Here is a 14,175-nt window from a genome sequence, read left to right as displayed (position 1 = left end):
TTACCCATGGTGCCCAGTCCTCCCTGAGGGACGTGCTCGATGTTAGTGAGCAAGGTCCTGCAGACTTTGCAGTATTGTGCAAAGCTCACAAGCTGCTGTACTGTGTGTGCCAATAAGATTTACAATCATGCAGAGTAGGAGCTGAGCCAATGTTCTTTATTTAAAAAGAAACCATATAAAATACACTATGACAGGATGAAACATACTAGATATACACAGGATATATGTCTGTTTCCACATTGTAGGTAGAAAGATGCTAGTAGAATGTTGTTGGGCTAGGTACTTAAGAGTGTCTACCACCAAGCCTAACAACCTAAGTTCAATTCTTTGGACCAACATGATAGAAGGAGAAAACCAACTCTTGTAAGTTGTCTTCTGATCTCTACACTGCTCTCTCTCCCCCTTGCTGCACTCCTTCTCTTTCTCACACAAACACACACACACACACACACACACACACACACACACACACACACATGCTAAAGATATAATTTTTTAAAAATCTAAAAATCAAGAAAACCTTGTAGAGGGAAGGTCATCAAATGTTAGCACTGTTTTTTCCTATATGTGTTGACTCAGCTTTTCTGTATTGTCAAGATATCTATACTATATTATATGTACTAACACACATAAAACAGCAATTTCATCCCCCCTTTAAAGCATATCATGGCCTGCACAGGTGCATCTTGCTTCCCTCTGTGTTTCAGAGCATCAGACACCTCTATTTAACCCCCAAACTGCCACTCTCTCTCCACCATACTGGGTCTGTGCATTGCAGGGCATTGGTGACATCCATGACTACTGACAGCTGTCACTATCAATTCCAGCTCCGTCCAGGACCTTGTTCCTGAACTCTAGCTTGAAGTTTCCAACAATGACAAAGACAGATCTTCTAGGTGGCCCAGGAACCTTCAGAATTGTCTCTGAAAGGACCAAGCTGGGGAGACCTTTACATGTCACTCCTCATGCTTCAGGGACCCAGTGGGTATCACATTGTCAACCCTCCTCCCTCCAGCACCTGCCTGCATCCAAGGTGGTGGCTTGCTTGCTTGGCTTTCATCCAGGACTCTTTTGTGTCACCACAATGAGTTTCCAGCAGCGAAGGACCTGATGGGATCCTTGGAGAGGCAGCTTACGGGTGGGCAGGAAACTGTTGAGGGAAGCCTGGGCCCTGGACCTCTCCCAGCTTCCCCTGACAATATTTTAACTCTGCAGGCCCTGCATAGAAGCATTTACATTTTCCTTTTTTTTTTTTTTTTAAGATTCATTTCAATCTTACTTAGGAAAACAAAATAAAAAAACACCTTCTCCAGGTTGCAAAATCTCATTCCATCGACCTCTTCCTAATATCCCCTATTATTTCCTCCTGAAAGATGATACACAACTCAGAACTCATTAGTATCTGAGGATAATTAGCCCGTTTTCCTCCTTCTGTGGATGGTCTACTTACACAGTGTTCTGTTTCACCTTCACTGAAATGATTGTTGTTTTTTTCTAAATATAAAGGACAGCTTTTGGCTGTCAGGATGGTTGGACATAAACTCTCTATAAAGCAAACTCCCCGCTGACTTTTGTAGGGAGATGGATAGCACACATGCATTTAATGAGGTGCCACTTTCTGCCCCATGTAGGCAAATCCCCTAAAGTGCTGACCAGTAAGCAGACACATCCACTGCACCCCCACCTCTCCTAAGTGGGTAGTTTAAGATCAAAAGGGCTGGTCTGCTGGTTTCTGACCTTCAGCTAATGCTGCCTGCTTGATGGTAGTATCTGCCTGTACCACCTGCATAGTTCCTATCTCTTTGACCCTTAAGCCGTCCTCATGACACACAAGTAATCTTCACAGGAGTGATCATGAAGAATCCTCTTAAATAACTAGGAAGCTAGGGTGCCCAAGAGGAGAGCTCACATCCTCCAGGGTATAGCGTTGTTCCTGGATTGTATGGAGGCTGAGGCAAAGGCTGGAGAGCAGGAGGACATGAGAACCTGAAGGAGGATTTAAACTTTCGTTAGCATCCTTGTAACAATTAAAAAGTGGGAGCTGTTTTTTTTTTTCTGTTACCCAAAATCTAGCACAGAGCATGATGTGGAAAAATGACTCTAAACATTGAGTTGCTTGGATACTGTTGAGCTTGTGACAGTTGACAGAAAAAGAGGACTGTGGTCATACAGAGTCTCTTTGAGCCTGCTCTCTCTTTAGAGTCAGGGAGTGCCCATGGTGTCAGGGCCTTTGAACACAGAACAGCCCAAACAGGAAATTAGCCTTTAGCCAAGTTGACCAGCAGAAACATTGTGTGAGAACTGGGGTGGAAATATCCCAGGATGTGAAGGACTCACAGATTTGGGCCGACTCCCTTTGTTCTAGGAGCTAGAGGTGCTGCAGGCATAAAACTTTGTTTTGTTGAGAGTACACTCAACCCAGACAAGGCCACTGAGGGTCTTCTGGGCCCCCAGATCACACCAGGAAGGGATGAGTGGACTCTGTTCTGCTTCTCTAAGAATACAGCTTGGGGAGCAGGGGGCATTCGTCTACCTAGCAACTGGCACAGCATCTTAGTTTAACTGGGAGCCTAGAGACCAAGATGGCCACATAGCATCACTTGTGTACATATACAGACACACAAGTGCAGCCTCCAGTGGATACCAGTGCTCTAATCTGCAAAGCTTTGGGGCTCTACATGGGAAATAATCCTGTCAGTACTTTGGCATCAAAGAAAGGGAGAAACTTGCAAATTGTAAGTGGTTTGGGTGGAGAAAAGAAGCAATGTGCCAGCTATGTAAATCAGCATATGCTGAGATCTAAAAGAAATCATGACAGGCTAGGAGGAAGGTAGGAACTTAGGCAAACCAGGGAAATGAGGAAGAAACTGATTGGAGCGAGGTCAGTGCTTCTATTTCTACCAGGAGGGGCTACTAAAGGGGTGAAGGGTGATGGGTATGTGCCTGACCTAGGTGTGTCTTTGGATGTTGCTGGGTGGACTGCGCTTTCTTCGGGTCAGACAGCCTTCCTAGGCAAGCTCCATCTGCTTGGTACCTGAAGTTTTGTCAAGCGCTTTTAAGCAGGGCTTGGTCATAAGGTTGGATGCCTAGGGTTTCAGGTTCTTTAGCACGTGGAAGTCTGTGCCCTGCTGTCGGCACGAACTGTCCAGGACTGGCCTGGGGCTGGAAGCCACTGCCAGTTAATGTCAGAGAATCTGATGGAGGAGACCTGGCATCGGACCAGTCTACCCAGTGTTCTGCGCAAGCTAGGTCAGCACATGGGGCTGGGACCAGCGCCGCCTGGCGGAAACTGCTTATGATCAGCGCAAAGCCTGGCTCCTCAGCCGGCGCCGGCTGAGAGGAAGGAAGCTCCGCGTGGAACGAGTGGAGCAAGATATTGCTTGACCCAGACACTTCTGCGCGCAGCGTCACCGCAGCTTATGGCGAGGCATGAAGGAACTCAGTCCTGTGCCCGGAGGGATTAAAGACAAGTTCACCGAGGCCAAGCCCTCTAGATGAGGAGGCCACTTGCCTTGTGCGTTGCATCAGAGGGGAGAGGTTGGGAGTCTGTGGGTTAAAGCAGAGGCAAAGGAGGGCGCTGAAACCAGCAGATATCCGGAAGGGACGTTAGACTCAGTACTAAAATTTCGGGTTTCATGGCACGGTGAACCTCTAGAGACTTGGGAAAATATTTTGCATATTTATCCAAGAGAGAAATCGACACATGCCTAGAAGGGTCCGGGACCCAGCTGGCGTCAACGTCTGCAGTCTAGTATTGCCTTTGAGCCCTAGACTCACTTTAAACCAGGTAGATCACGCCGGCGTCCCCAGCTCCACGGGTGGCAGGACCTGCCCGGCTCCAGCGCCGCCACCTCGGCTTCAGCTCGCCATTAGGATCGCAAGCGAAGTCTTGAGTCCCTGGACCCGCTGTGCGCACCGTCAGCTAGAGCCATTGGCCACCAAGAGCGACAACGTAGTGGGCTAGGGATCACAGTAGAAAAAATCAGCCGGCTGGGTTGGGAGCACCCCATCGTGCCGCGCTGTGTCCCCGCCTAGGGGGTCCGGGACTGGGGGCGGGGACTAGGGCCCCGCCAGGCCCGGGGGTGGCACAGGCAGGAGGAGGGGCTCCGGAGCGGGGCAGGGGCGGAGCGAGCGGCCGCGTCGCGCAACCAAGAGAGTTCGCTCCGAAGCCCGCGCCGCCGCCGGCCCGCACCTCGGGCGCCCGCCGCCCCCGCCGCCGCCCGCGCGGGGGTGTAGGATGCTGGCGGGCGCCAGGCTCCAGCGGCGGCGGCGGCAGCTACAGCAGCCCCAGCAGCCCCGGTGGCGGCAGCCTCTCCCGTGGCCGATGAATGCAGACCCACCGCCACCGCCCTGGGTTTGGATGGTCCCCGGCACCGCCGGGCTGCTCCGGCTTGGCGCCGGGGTCGCGCCCCCGCCGGTGCTGTTGGCCTCGGCGCAGCCTGCCTCCGCCCCGCTGCTCCCGCGGCTGCCCGGCTGGCCAGCCCCGGGCGAGCCCCTGCTGCCCCTGCTGCCGCTGTCCTCTGCGCCAGACCACGCCGCCGTGCACCATTATCCCCTGCTCCACGGACAGGTAACGGCTCCGGCCCCGATCGCACCCAGGCTTTGTATTTCGGGTCCCCTCCTGTCCTGGGGCTGCCTTGACCCTCGGGTTGGCGCCTCTCCCTCCCTGGGTGGTCCTGGGTTCCCCACACCATCAGGACGCAGCCGCGCAGTCATACATTGGCAAGAAAGTTCATGCTTCGACGTCCGGTTTTGCTTTGGCAGGTTTTTCTTTTGTGGTATTTTCTACCCTATCTCTCATTAGAGCGCTTTAGACACTGCAGCCCTGACTAAAGCCAAACAGCTTGGACCCAACTTTCCGGGGTGCCGGGCGCTGTCCAGAACGCAGTCCTGAAGTCGCCGCCGCCGAGCAGAGCGCTGCAGCCAACAACCGTGGCTGCCATCGCCTCGAAGTTAATACTTTTACAGTCTCCACCAGACTTGAAAGCAAGCTGCAGATCAATAGCTATTTCTGATTCTGATCTGGTCCCCCTACTCTTTCACATAGATTCAGGGCAGTGCTTAAGAGAATCCGGCCACGGAAGGCAGCCTGGAAATCCTGCCATGAAAGCGTCTTGTGGGAGGGAATTCCTCTTCTGCCCTCTGAATTCCCTTAAGCTAGATCCCACTTTAGAAGAGTTTGGCATGCAGAGACTAGAATAGCAAAGAAAAGTGACTGCACCTTTGACTGATGGTGTGGTGGTTCGACCTTTCTCTTGGCTTCGGCCAAATTCATTGTTCACTATCTGTGCAAATGAGTTTGAATCCAGGAATAGCATATATTAAACTCGGAGACTGATATCATTAGCGCATTCAAACGAGCATTCTGTCATAGTATATACCTTTTCATTAATTTTAGCCAGGTACCACCTTGTGAGTTTTTCTAGAAGACGTCATGAAACTCCCCCTAAGCTATTCCTTAGGCTTAACAATACAGATACGTGCTGTACTGGGCATCCTATCGTGATGTGTGATGCTCATCATATTGGATAAGCTCTGCTAGCTTTTGCCATGTTTAGGAGGGCTGCCATTTCAGAGTGTTACCACTAGAGGTACATAATGTCAAGAAATCCCCCCCCCAAAAAAAACTCCCTGCATTTCTTCCCTGAATAAATAATTTTTTAATCCAGAAAAAAATATCTTAGCATTAGTTTTTTGAATATTTTCCACTATATCACTATCCAAATAAGGATAAGGAGAATCAGAAAGCTATTTTTACATAGAACAAACAAACAAAAAATGTAACTTTGAAACAGTAGTCACACCCAACTCAGCCTTACTGGGGTGATGCCTGTGTGGTTTTAGTGGGTGACCCATACTCAGTTGTCTGTCCCTTTCTGTGCTGTCTTATATTCTGCAGTGAGATCTTTAGTCAAGCGGTTCTTACATTTTCTTTGCTCTAGAATCTGTTTGTTTTAATGAACCTTGAGAAAGTTACAATCTTAAATCCTTAAAACAGTTTCAAAATGACAAATGAAATGATACAAAGTGATACAATGAAGGAGATGACAGAGTTACAGCTCTGTGCTCTCCATGATTGGAGGTTGGGAATTCAAAAGAAATGGCCCCAAAGCCAGCCTTTGCCCTTCCCATCATGGTTTCCCATCAGCCTAAGCCAGAAACTCCTTTTTTCTTTTTTCTTTCCCTTTCTCTTCCTTCTTCCTTTCCTCCTTCCCTCCCTCTCTCCCTCCTTCCCTCTCTCCTTCCTTCCTTCCCCTTCCTCCTTCCTTCCTTCCTACCTTCTTTCCTTCCTTCCTTTCTTTCTTTGTTGTTAGCCCTTTGATAAGTCCTGAATGTATTGAATCCTTTCTGGCCCCCCTACCCTTTGTTTTCTTTCCTCTCCTATTATCCACTCCCTCCCCACCAATCCCTTTCCAGGATTCCTGACCTTAGGGCTTGCCTCCTGACCTACTTAGCTCGTCTAGGTATCTATGCAACCAGACACTGTGGAAGTACCTTTGTGTCTCTCATGGTCTTATCTTGAAAGTTCTTTCCCAATAATCAAAGAGACTGAAATGATAATTTTTATGATGATCCAGATATACAATTTTCACAAGTTTCTTTGAAATTTATAAATGGTTATGGTATTTCTTGATTGGAAATGAGATAATTTTCTCATCAAATTTCTATACTTTAAATTCCTTTATCATAGCAGTTATTCCAGCATCTTTTGGTACAAAACAGACTGATGTTTCTTTCTTTTTCTCTCTCTCTTTTAAAATTTTGCATCCCAGTGGCTGTTTGGTGGTCATTCTCCGTCCATAGGACTAGCCCCCTCCTCGGCTGTGGAGTTGGTGCCCCTTTTCCCACATGTCTGTCCTTCTACTCTGTCACCTCCTGTTGGGAAAAGCTGGATAGATAAGAGGATACCTAATTACAAGGTAAAAGTGCAAGCAATTTAATTGGATAAGTGGATTTTTAATTGATAAGTTACTAGGTATCACCATGTTAACAGAAGACATTATGCCTTTTCTAATTGTAATAGATTGGCTATTTGAGTACAGAGAAGGCTCATTTCAGGACGAGACTGGCCTGTTCAAAGACATTTGCAGATAGGGATAATTTTGATATAACTTGAATGAATGGGTTGGGTTCTGTTGAAAAAAAGCACCAAATTTCTGAATCAGATTTTTTTTTCAGCCTTAAAATTTATAACCATTGACCAAACCCTACTCTCAAACATTATATAGTGAAACTTTTACATTTTGGGAAGGCGTTTTTCTCATGATTCTCACTTTCTTCTTCTTCTTCTTCCTGATGGTTATGAATTCAAGTTTTCTGAGTACCGTTTACTTACTTGCCTGTGAAAGATGGAATAACACATTAACTTATTCTACCACACAAAGTGGTGGTGTCGTTGTGTGATTCTTTAGTGTGTCACCGGGCTGTTGGGCTGAACTGGCGAGGCTGACAATAAAAGATTAGCCCAGTCTCAGCTAGAAGCCTTTCTCTGGCTTCTCACAGCAACCCTTTTCTTTTAAGTTTTAGATCCACACTTCTACAACATGCCTAGTTGTAATGCCCACTGTTTGACCAGTGAGCAGTAGCATACACCTGTACTTTCTACCAAGTGCTTTATTTTAAATGTTTGCTTGCCTTTGTTTTGGACAGATCTTTTTTAATAATTCCTTTGCTCTGGACTCAACATGGATATACCCCGAGGAATCAGGACTCTTCCACAGCCATGAAAAAACTCATTTTCTGGCAAACCAAGTAACTCCATCTCTGTCCAGGCCCACTCCTGCCTCCAGGCCTCTCCCTACTGTGGTATTAGCAGCTCAACCGATACCAGGTCAGTGTCTAAATAACCATAATGTGACTTCTGTGCCTGTCTGTGTTAATCATAAGTCAGCTTAAAAACCAAGTGTCACTTTCATGACACAATTCTCTTAGCAAATTCTCTTATGACGGATGCCATAGCACTGTGTGAATCTTGCTTAATGGTTGAATCCGGTCACCAGCTGCTGATGCTCTTTAGCTCTAGGGTCATGAAGATGAGGAGGTAGCTGGGGGATTTGTGCAGGGTCCTAGATAATATTGGCTATGTTCTGCTTTCATGACTGGACTATGTTTTCTGTTACTGTGAGCTAGGACACCAGTTAAACAATCATCTTTAACAATGCTGATTGTCTGGAGTGCTGCGTGCAAGGATGCTTGCGGGTCTGCAGGGGACAGGTACAGGCATAGATTCTGTGTATTTTGCATTGTCAACACAGGTGACAGTAGTGACATATTAAGAAACACTAGGAAGATGAGCTTTGCTCTATCTTTGGAACCAAATGACCTGATAGAACATTTGTCTGTAACATAGCCCCCCCACCCCATCCCAAACAATCCATGGGTGAAATATTGCATAATAAACCTGCATTGTAACAGGGGAATAAAATCATCTTATGAATTTTTAAATTGATTTTTTTAAAATCACCTTAACATATGATCATATTACAAAAGCAAATGTTGCCGGTGCCAAAATTGTCTTGCAGCCCCTTCCATTATGGAATATTTTATGACTGCAGAATTACATTATCTTTCTGTAATTTCCTACCCACCAAGCTTATCTCAATATGTGTCTCTAAAATTTAGTAATAAGAAGCTGCTCCTGTGGATACCAGCACCAGGGTGGGGGATGCATTTACTTCCTTCTCTGTTTGGCTGCATATTTATTCCAATTTGCAAGGACTCTTGTTTAGCAATAACTCAGGAAGAACAAGGCAGCAGGTCCCACAGGCTTTTGTGACTCTTGACTGAAAAGTGCCTTCATTTCTTGTCATTATGCATTGCTGATTGATTGAGATCTGATGGAACAACAGGTGTACACGTATTTGTAACATCTCATAGCGTGAGTTTCATGTTTTCTATTTGCATTAATAGTCGTGAAAGATAGCTTGATGACACATGTCATATGATATGAGTGTGCTGTGATTTTCAATGACTCTTGGAAGGTTGATACTTCTCGATGCATGGGTAAAGTCACCTAGTCCATCTGTGGAGTTTCTCCTTCCCACTCACAGCAGCAGACCATAGAGACATTTCTCAGAATTCCACAGTCTTCCCAGGAAGCACTGAGAAACCGATAACTTCTCCGATTGCTTACTTGCTATGATGTAGCACATATCTTACACTTTCTGATTTGAGGGTTAGTAACCCTTAAAAGATAACAAAGTATTTATTACAAACATAATGTTATAGTAATCTCTCACTCCAATCTTACCCACAATTAGTCAAATCTTTGCTTTTAATCTTCCCAGGTTTTCTCTTTTGTTTTTTTTGAATCCAACACTTGAGGCTTGACTTATCTCAAGGAAAATGTTGACCTGTCTTCCAAAGTGACTAACAGTCAGATACATCTGCTTGAGATGGGAGTTTCTAAATTGCACAACTAAATTTGACCTTTTAATAAGTTTCAGAATTCTCAGAAATTATTCACCTTTGAAAAGAATAAACTGAATGCCTGATGAAAATATATGTAAGAAGTTATTTATGTGTTATTAATTGTCTAACCCAGCACTAGGGAGGGAGCAAGAAAAGGTGAAAAGCAGAGTTAATTCCCACATCAGTTAAAATTTAAAATATATCACTTCAATTTTAACATGAAAGCTAGAAATTGCATTAAATTTATTAAAGCATATATTGTAAATTATCAGATAGGTTGTTATTAAAACAATTACATTTTATGACTTATAAGTGGATAATTTTGGATATTATATTTAATGTGCATTGCACTTTATAGTATACAAATATACATGATTATGATCATATACATTTTTAAGCACATAATATAAAGTATATCATTATAAAATAGTATATGATTGACATATCATATTTACCAACTTTGTTATACATGTTTTCTATTCAGAATTCAGTGGCCTTAGGATCAGATATATTTTATTGATTACCTTCAAAGTAGTCAAGGAAGCATCTTTAGAATTTCCAGAGAACAGGAGAAGTGAGTCTTAAGCTCACATTTTAAACAGTGCTACTGAAATAAGACTTTACTTTTCTTGGCTGGATAGTGGTTTTTTTGTAATATTATTCTCTAAGTGCTGTTCATTCATGCATTGATATTTGAGGGACAGTAGAAGGTTACATGCCAGAGACTCAAGTGATGCATGCCTAGCAAGCAGCTTGAATAACTGTGCTATTGGCTGCCTAGCGAGAGGTTACTGAGGATGGAGTGCTGGGTGAGGAAAGCTGAGCCTTAGATTAATGTCACATCTCCCTCACTTATGCTGGTTAAGAGTTAACTGTAATTTCAGAGGTTCAGTTCATATGAGCTCAACTTGACTGAGCTTGGAAAGCTATCTGAAGTTTGACTTACTACAAAGGATTTCACTTTTTAGATAAACCATGTTCATGCATGATTGCAGTTCCACTCCGAGCTAGAAGCAGCCTCGGCTGCCTCAAATATGGGAAGTTATGATTGATGTTGGTCTCCTTTTCTTTGCTCACCAGGCAAACCATAAGAGGCGGTAGCCATGAGAGCTCGGCTATGCAGTCTATTGGGGGAATGGAAAACAGGTCAAAATCATGTGACATAGTTAGAAACGATGGGGCACCTTGAGGGAAGCCTAGGGTGCTGCCTCAGGGCAGGCAGAGTAGATTGCTAAGCCAAGCAGTAGATAATGATGAGCAAGAAACTACAGGCAAGTAAGTGAGGCTGGGCTTAGGAGTCAATAGGGAACCTAGATGGACAGTAGGGACAAGGCTCAGGCCCTCTTTAGCCAGAGACATCCCTGAGAGGTAAGGGATCATGAGATTTTCCAATGTCTTCCCACTCTGATGGATCCACACCTCCTCTAGGAAAGCAGGGCTCCATGCTGGGAAGCTGAGGTGCTTAGGATGCCAGTTTCTTCTCACTGGCCAGTAGATCCAGCATGCAAAGGCACAAAGTCACAGCTGTAGAAAGCAAGGGCTGTGGTGGCAATAATTAAGTGGAAATTGTCCCTGATGATGGTGTTAATGGGCCTAACTGAGAAGTAATCCAAGCCTCCTTCATTCCCAGCCCCTCACCAGCTGATTCAGAGTAGGAAGCAGGCAGGCAAGAAACTGTCAGGGACCAGGACCATCCTCCTGATCAGGCTGCAGCAGGTGCCCGTGTCATCTCTCCATCAGTCTTCTTCCTCTATGGAGCAGGTGATTCCCCAGGATGTGGCAGCATGTCAGGACATTACTCAGAAATAAAATAGTTGAGGCTGAAAGCATCAAGCAGTGGGAAAAGATCATTAACTCACTTGCTGTCCTGTAGAGACACAAAGTAAACAGTGTCTGGAGGGAAACTGGAGATTCGCCTAAGAGCCATCTATAGTAATGGCCACTAGCCCGAGATCAGAAAGCCCAAGTCCACACAAATGTACACCACCCAAACTCGTTGTGTCATCCCAACTGGTGTGAGAGGCAGATGGGGGAGAAGAAAAAAGCCCAGGAGCGCAGCATGGAACATTCTGATCAGAATCCTTTGATCCCGAAGATGCAGAAGAAAGGCTTTGCACAGGACTTGGTCACCCTTTCGGGTAGGGCAAATTTTAGTAAGATTTAACATGCATAAATAAATAAGTAACCACAGAAGATCAGAAAGGGCCGTAATAAAATATGAGTGGCCATAGCGGAAGACCATCAGAAGAAATGAGAAAGAGGCACAAGGGCAATTCTGAAACACGGTGATTACAACCACCAAGGAGGAGGCCCAATTGAAGACGCTCTGAAAACATGTCTGCTGTGCCATAGTGACTCTGTAAAGAAGCCCCTATTCAGAGAAGGCGATGGGCACAGATCCTGATGCCCCAACCTCCTATAAATGAAGGGAAAGCACAGAGTTAAGTAGGCTGAGGAAGGGCATCTCTGCTCCCCAAAGCCCGGTATAATCATCACTTTTCTTTTTGCTGTGACCTAATACCTGAGAAGAATCAATTTAGGGGAAGGGAGAGCTGTATTTGGGCTCAAAGTTTGGGGTGGGTAGGGGGGCGTACATTCCATCATGGAGGCAAACGTCTGAGCCTCTGGAGGTCATGTCACACTCAAGCCACAGTGGAAGCACCACGTAGGAGAGCTGAGAAAGGGGCATGGCCATTAGCTCAGTCCATCCCACACCACTAGATCTGCTCTTTAGGTCGAGAAATGTTAAGAGAGTAGGAGAAAAATTGTTGAATAAATATGTCTCACCAGAAAGCCATGCTGGTACCCAGGTGGGGAAAGATTCTTTCAGAGCTACAAGGGGCGGTCCATATGAAAGCGGCTTCCCTGGCACAGCAGCTGCCGTCACTCCACCCACAATTTCTGATTCTGAATTTTTTTTTTTTTACACTCAGGTTGTTTCAAAGCACAATATCTGCCTTTCAAAATGAAGCTTAGTGTACATTACACTTTATATTTTTCTATATGATTTTGGCACTTTGATTTCTATTTTCTTGTTATTCTCTGCTTTGCCATTTCTAGTCTGGTGGCATTTATGCTGTGTTTACTTTTGAGTGTAAGGTGACTAGGAGTATGTCCTATGGATTCTGTTTATTTTCCCCCCAGCAATTACCAAATGAGATTTTTAAGAAATATGGCTTGAGGGCTAGAGTGGTGGCTCAGCGGTTAAGAGCACCGACTGCTCTTCCAGGGGTCTTGAGTTCAATTCCCAGCATCCACATGGTGGCTCACAACCATCTGTAATGGGATCTGATGCCCTCTTCTGGGGTGTCTGAAGACAGCAACAGTGTACCCATATACATAAAATAAACAAATAAATCTTTTTTTTTTAAGAAAAAGAAATATGACTTGAGCTTATGTTTTTTTTTTATTTCAAATTATGAGACCACCACTACGTTAGAAGCCTTCTGTGAAACATGAGACATTTGGAAGCATTCATATTGTATACTTTCATTGTTTTCTTTTGGACTTCCTCTCCTAAGAAATGAGTCTATAACAGGAACTCCGAATGAGGAAGTCAGGCTTCAGCATGTTTGCAGACACCAGCATCTGTGGTTAATAACAGTGGATAGATATGAATATTTGTAATTTGGTCACTGGAGTGAGCAAAATGCTCTAAGCTATACTGAAATGCAGAAGCTCAAATTTTGTTGTCAGAAACCTCCAAACACACAACTAGTCACAAGGTTCCTTAAGGCTGAAGCTGGACCAGGGCCCCACCCCCTAGGTAGCATAAGAAAGGTGCATGTTGTGCCCCCTCTGTGGTATAGGCATGTACATGGCCATAAGTGGGAACACAAATGCTGAAAGAGATGACCAGGTATCCCAGAACTCAAAGCCCTGTGGAAAAGTCACTGTGAAGGGAATCTGAAGCCTATGCAGGCAAAAGTGACAACAGGGACCAAGTCCAGGTCAACTCCTGAGTATACTAACCTTGACTCCCATGCTGATAGCCTGACATAAGGGCTGCAATGCTCCCCAGAAAGAAGTCACATGAATGGCATTTTCTACTTATAAGGGCTAGCCTTTGGTAAGAGACTTGCAAATCAAGCAAGACATTCATCTATCAAGAAACAATCAGGAGAATCAGAGACCTGCAGACTGAAACTCTCAGTACAACACTGATTAGCATATTAATCACCTGATGGGGGAGCAGGTATAGGATTTCATCAGAGATGTGGAAATAATGTCATGGAAATATTAAGAAGACTATAACATCTGAGATGGAAAAGGGCTTTGATGGGCTCACAAATAGATGCGAAGAAGCCAAGGAAGGAGTTAAAGGATAGAATAATAGAAACCCTTGGAAATTGCATTTCAGAGAGGATGCAAGTGGTAAAATGGAGCCCGCATCCTTAGAGCTGAGAGATAACATCAGATGGTTAACATATGTGTGATTGAAGTCCTAGAAGAACACATGGTATGAAAAGCATTTGGAGAGATAATGATCAAAGGTGATACAAAAATAAACTCTGTTGTCAAACTGTATGTTCAAGAATCTCAGCCAACCCAACTGGAAAAGAGCAAAGTGAAAAAGAGACAGAAACTGACTGAGCACTCGACAAGGCAGAGACAAAAACTTGTAAGGAAAAAACTAAAAGCAGGCCTCGAAGACAGAGAAAAGACACATTACACAGACAAGAACAAAGATAAAAATCTCACGAGTTTTATTGCCCTGAGGAAGCAATATGTTTGAAGGGCTCCATATCGTTAAAGATCTCTCCA

The 14,175-nt window shown here is 44.9% G+C and overlaps 1 protein-coding gene across 1 annotated transcript in view; it reads left to right on the top strand.

Annotated features, from left to right (window-relative positions):
- Window positions 1-3,831: 3,831 nt before the first annotated feature.
- Window positions 3,832-14,175, top strand: part of Tcerg1l (transcription elongation regulator 1 like) — a 183,019-nt gene continuing 172,675 nt past the window's right edge. Inside the window, exons 1-3 of the mRNA XM_031388667.1 lie at window positions 3,832-4,570; window positions 6,774-6,920; window positions 7,651-7,831. Coding sequence (XP_031244527.1) covers window positions 4,238-4,570; window positions 6,774-6,920; window positions 7,651-7,831 — 661 coding nt within the window. The 5' untranslated portion in view covers window positions 3,832-4,237. The remainder of the gene's footprint in view (window positions 4,571-6,773; window positions 6,921-7,650; window positions 7,832-14,175) is intronic.

This window comes from Mastomys coucha, unplaced genomic scaffold (genome assembly GCF_008632895.1).
Source record: "Mastomys coucha isolate ucsf_1 unplaced genomic scaffold, UCSF_Mcou_1 pScaffold21, whole genome shotgun sequence".
NCBI classification, from domain to species: Eukaryota; Metazoa; Chordata; class Mammalia; order Rodentia; family Muridae; genus Mastomys; species Mastomys coucha.
Note: the sequence above shows the minus strand (reverse complement) of the source record. Positions and strands in the feature narration are given on the sequence as shown.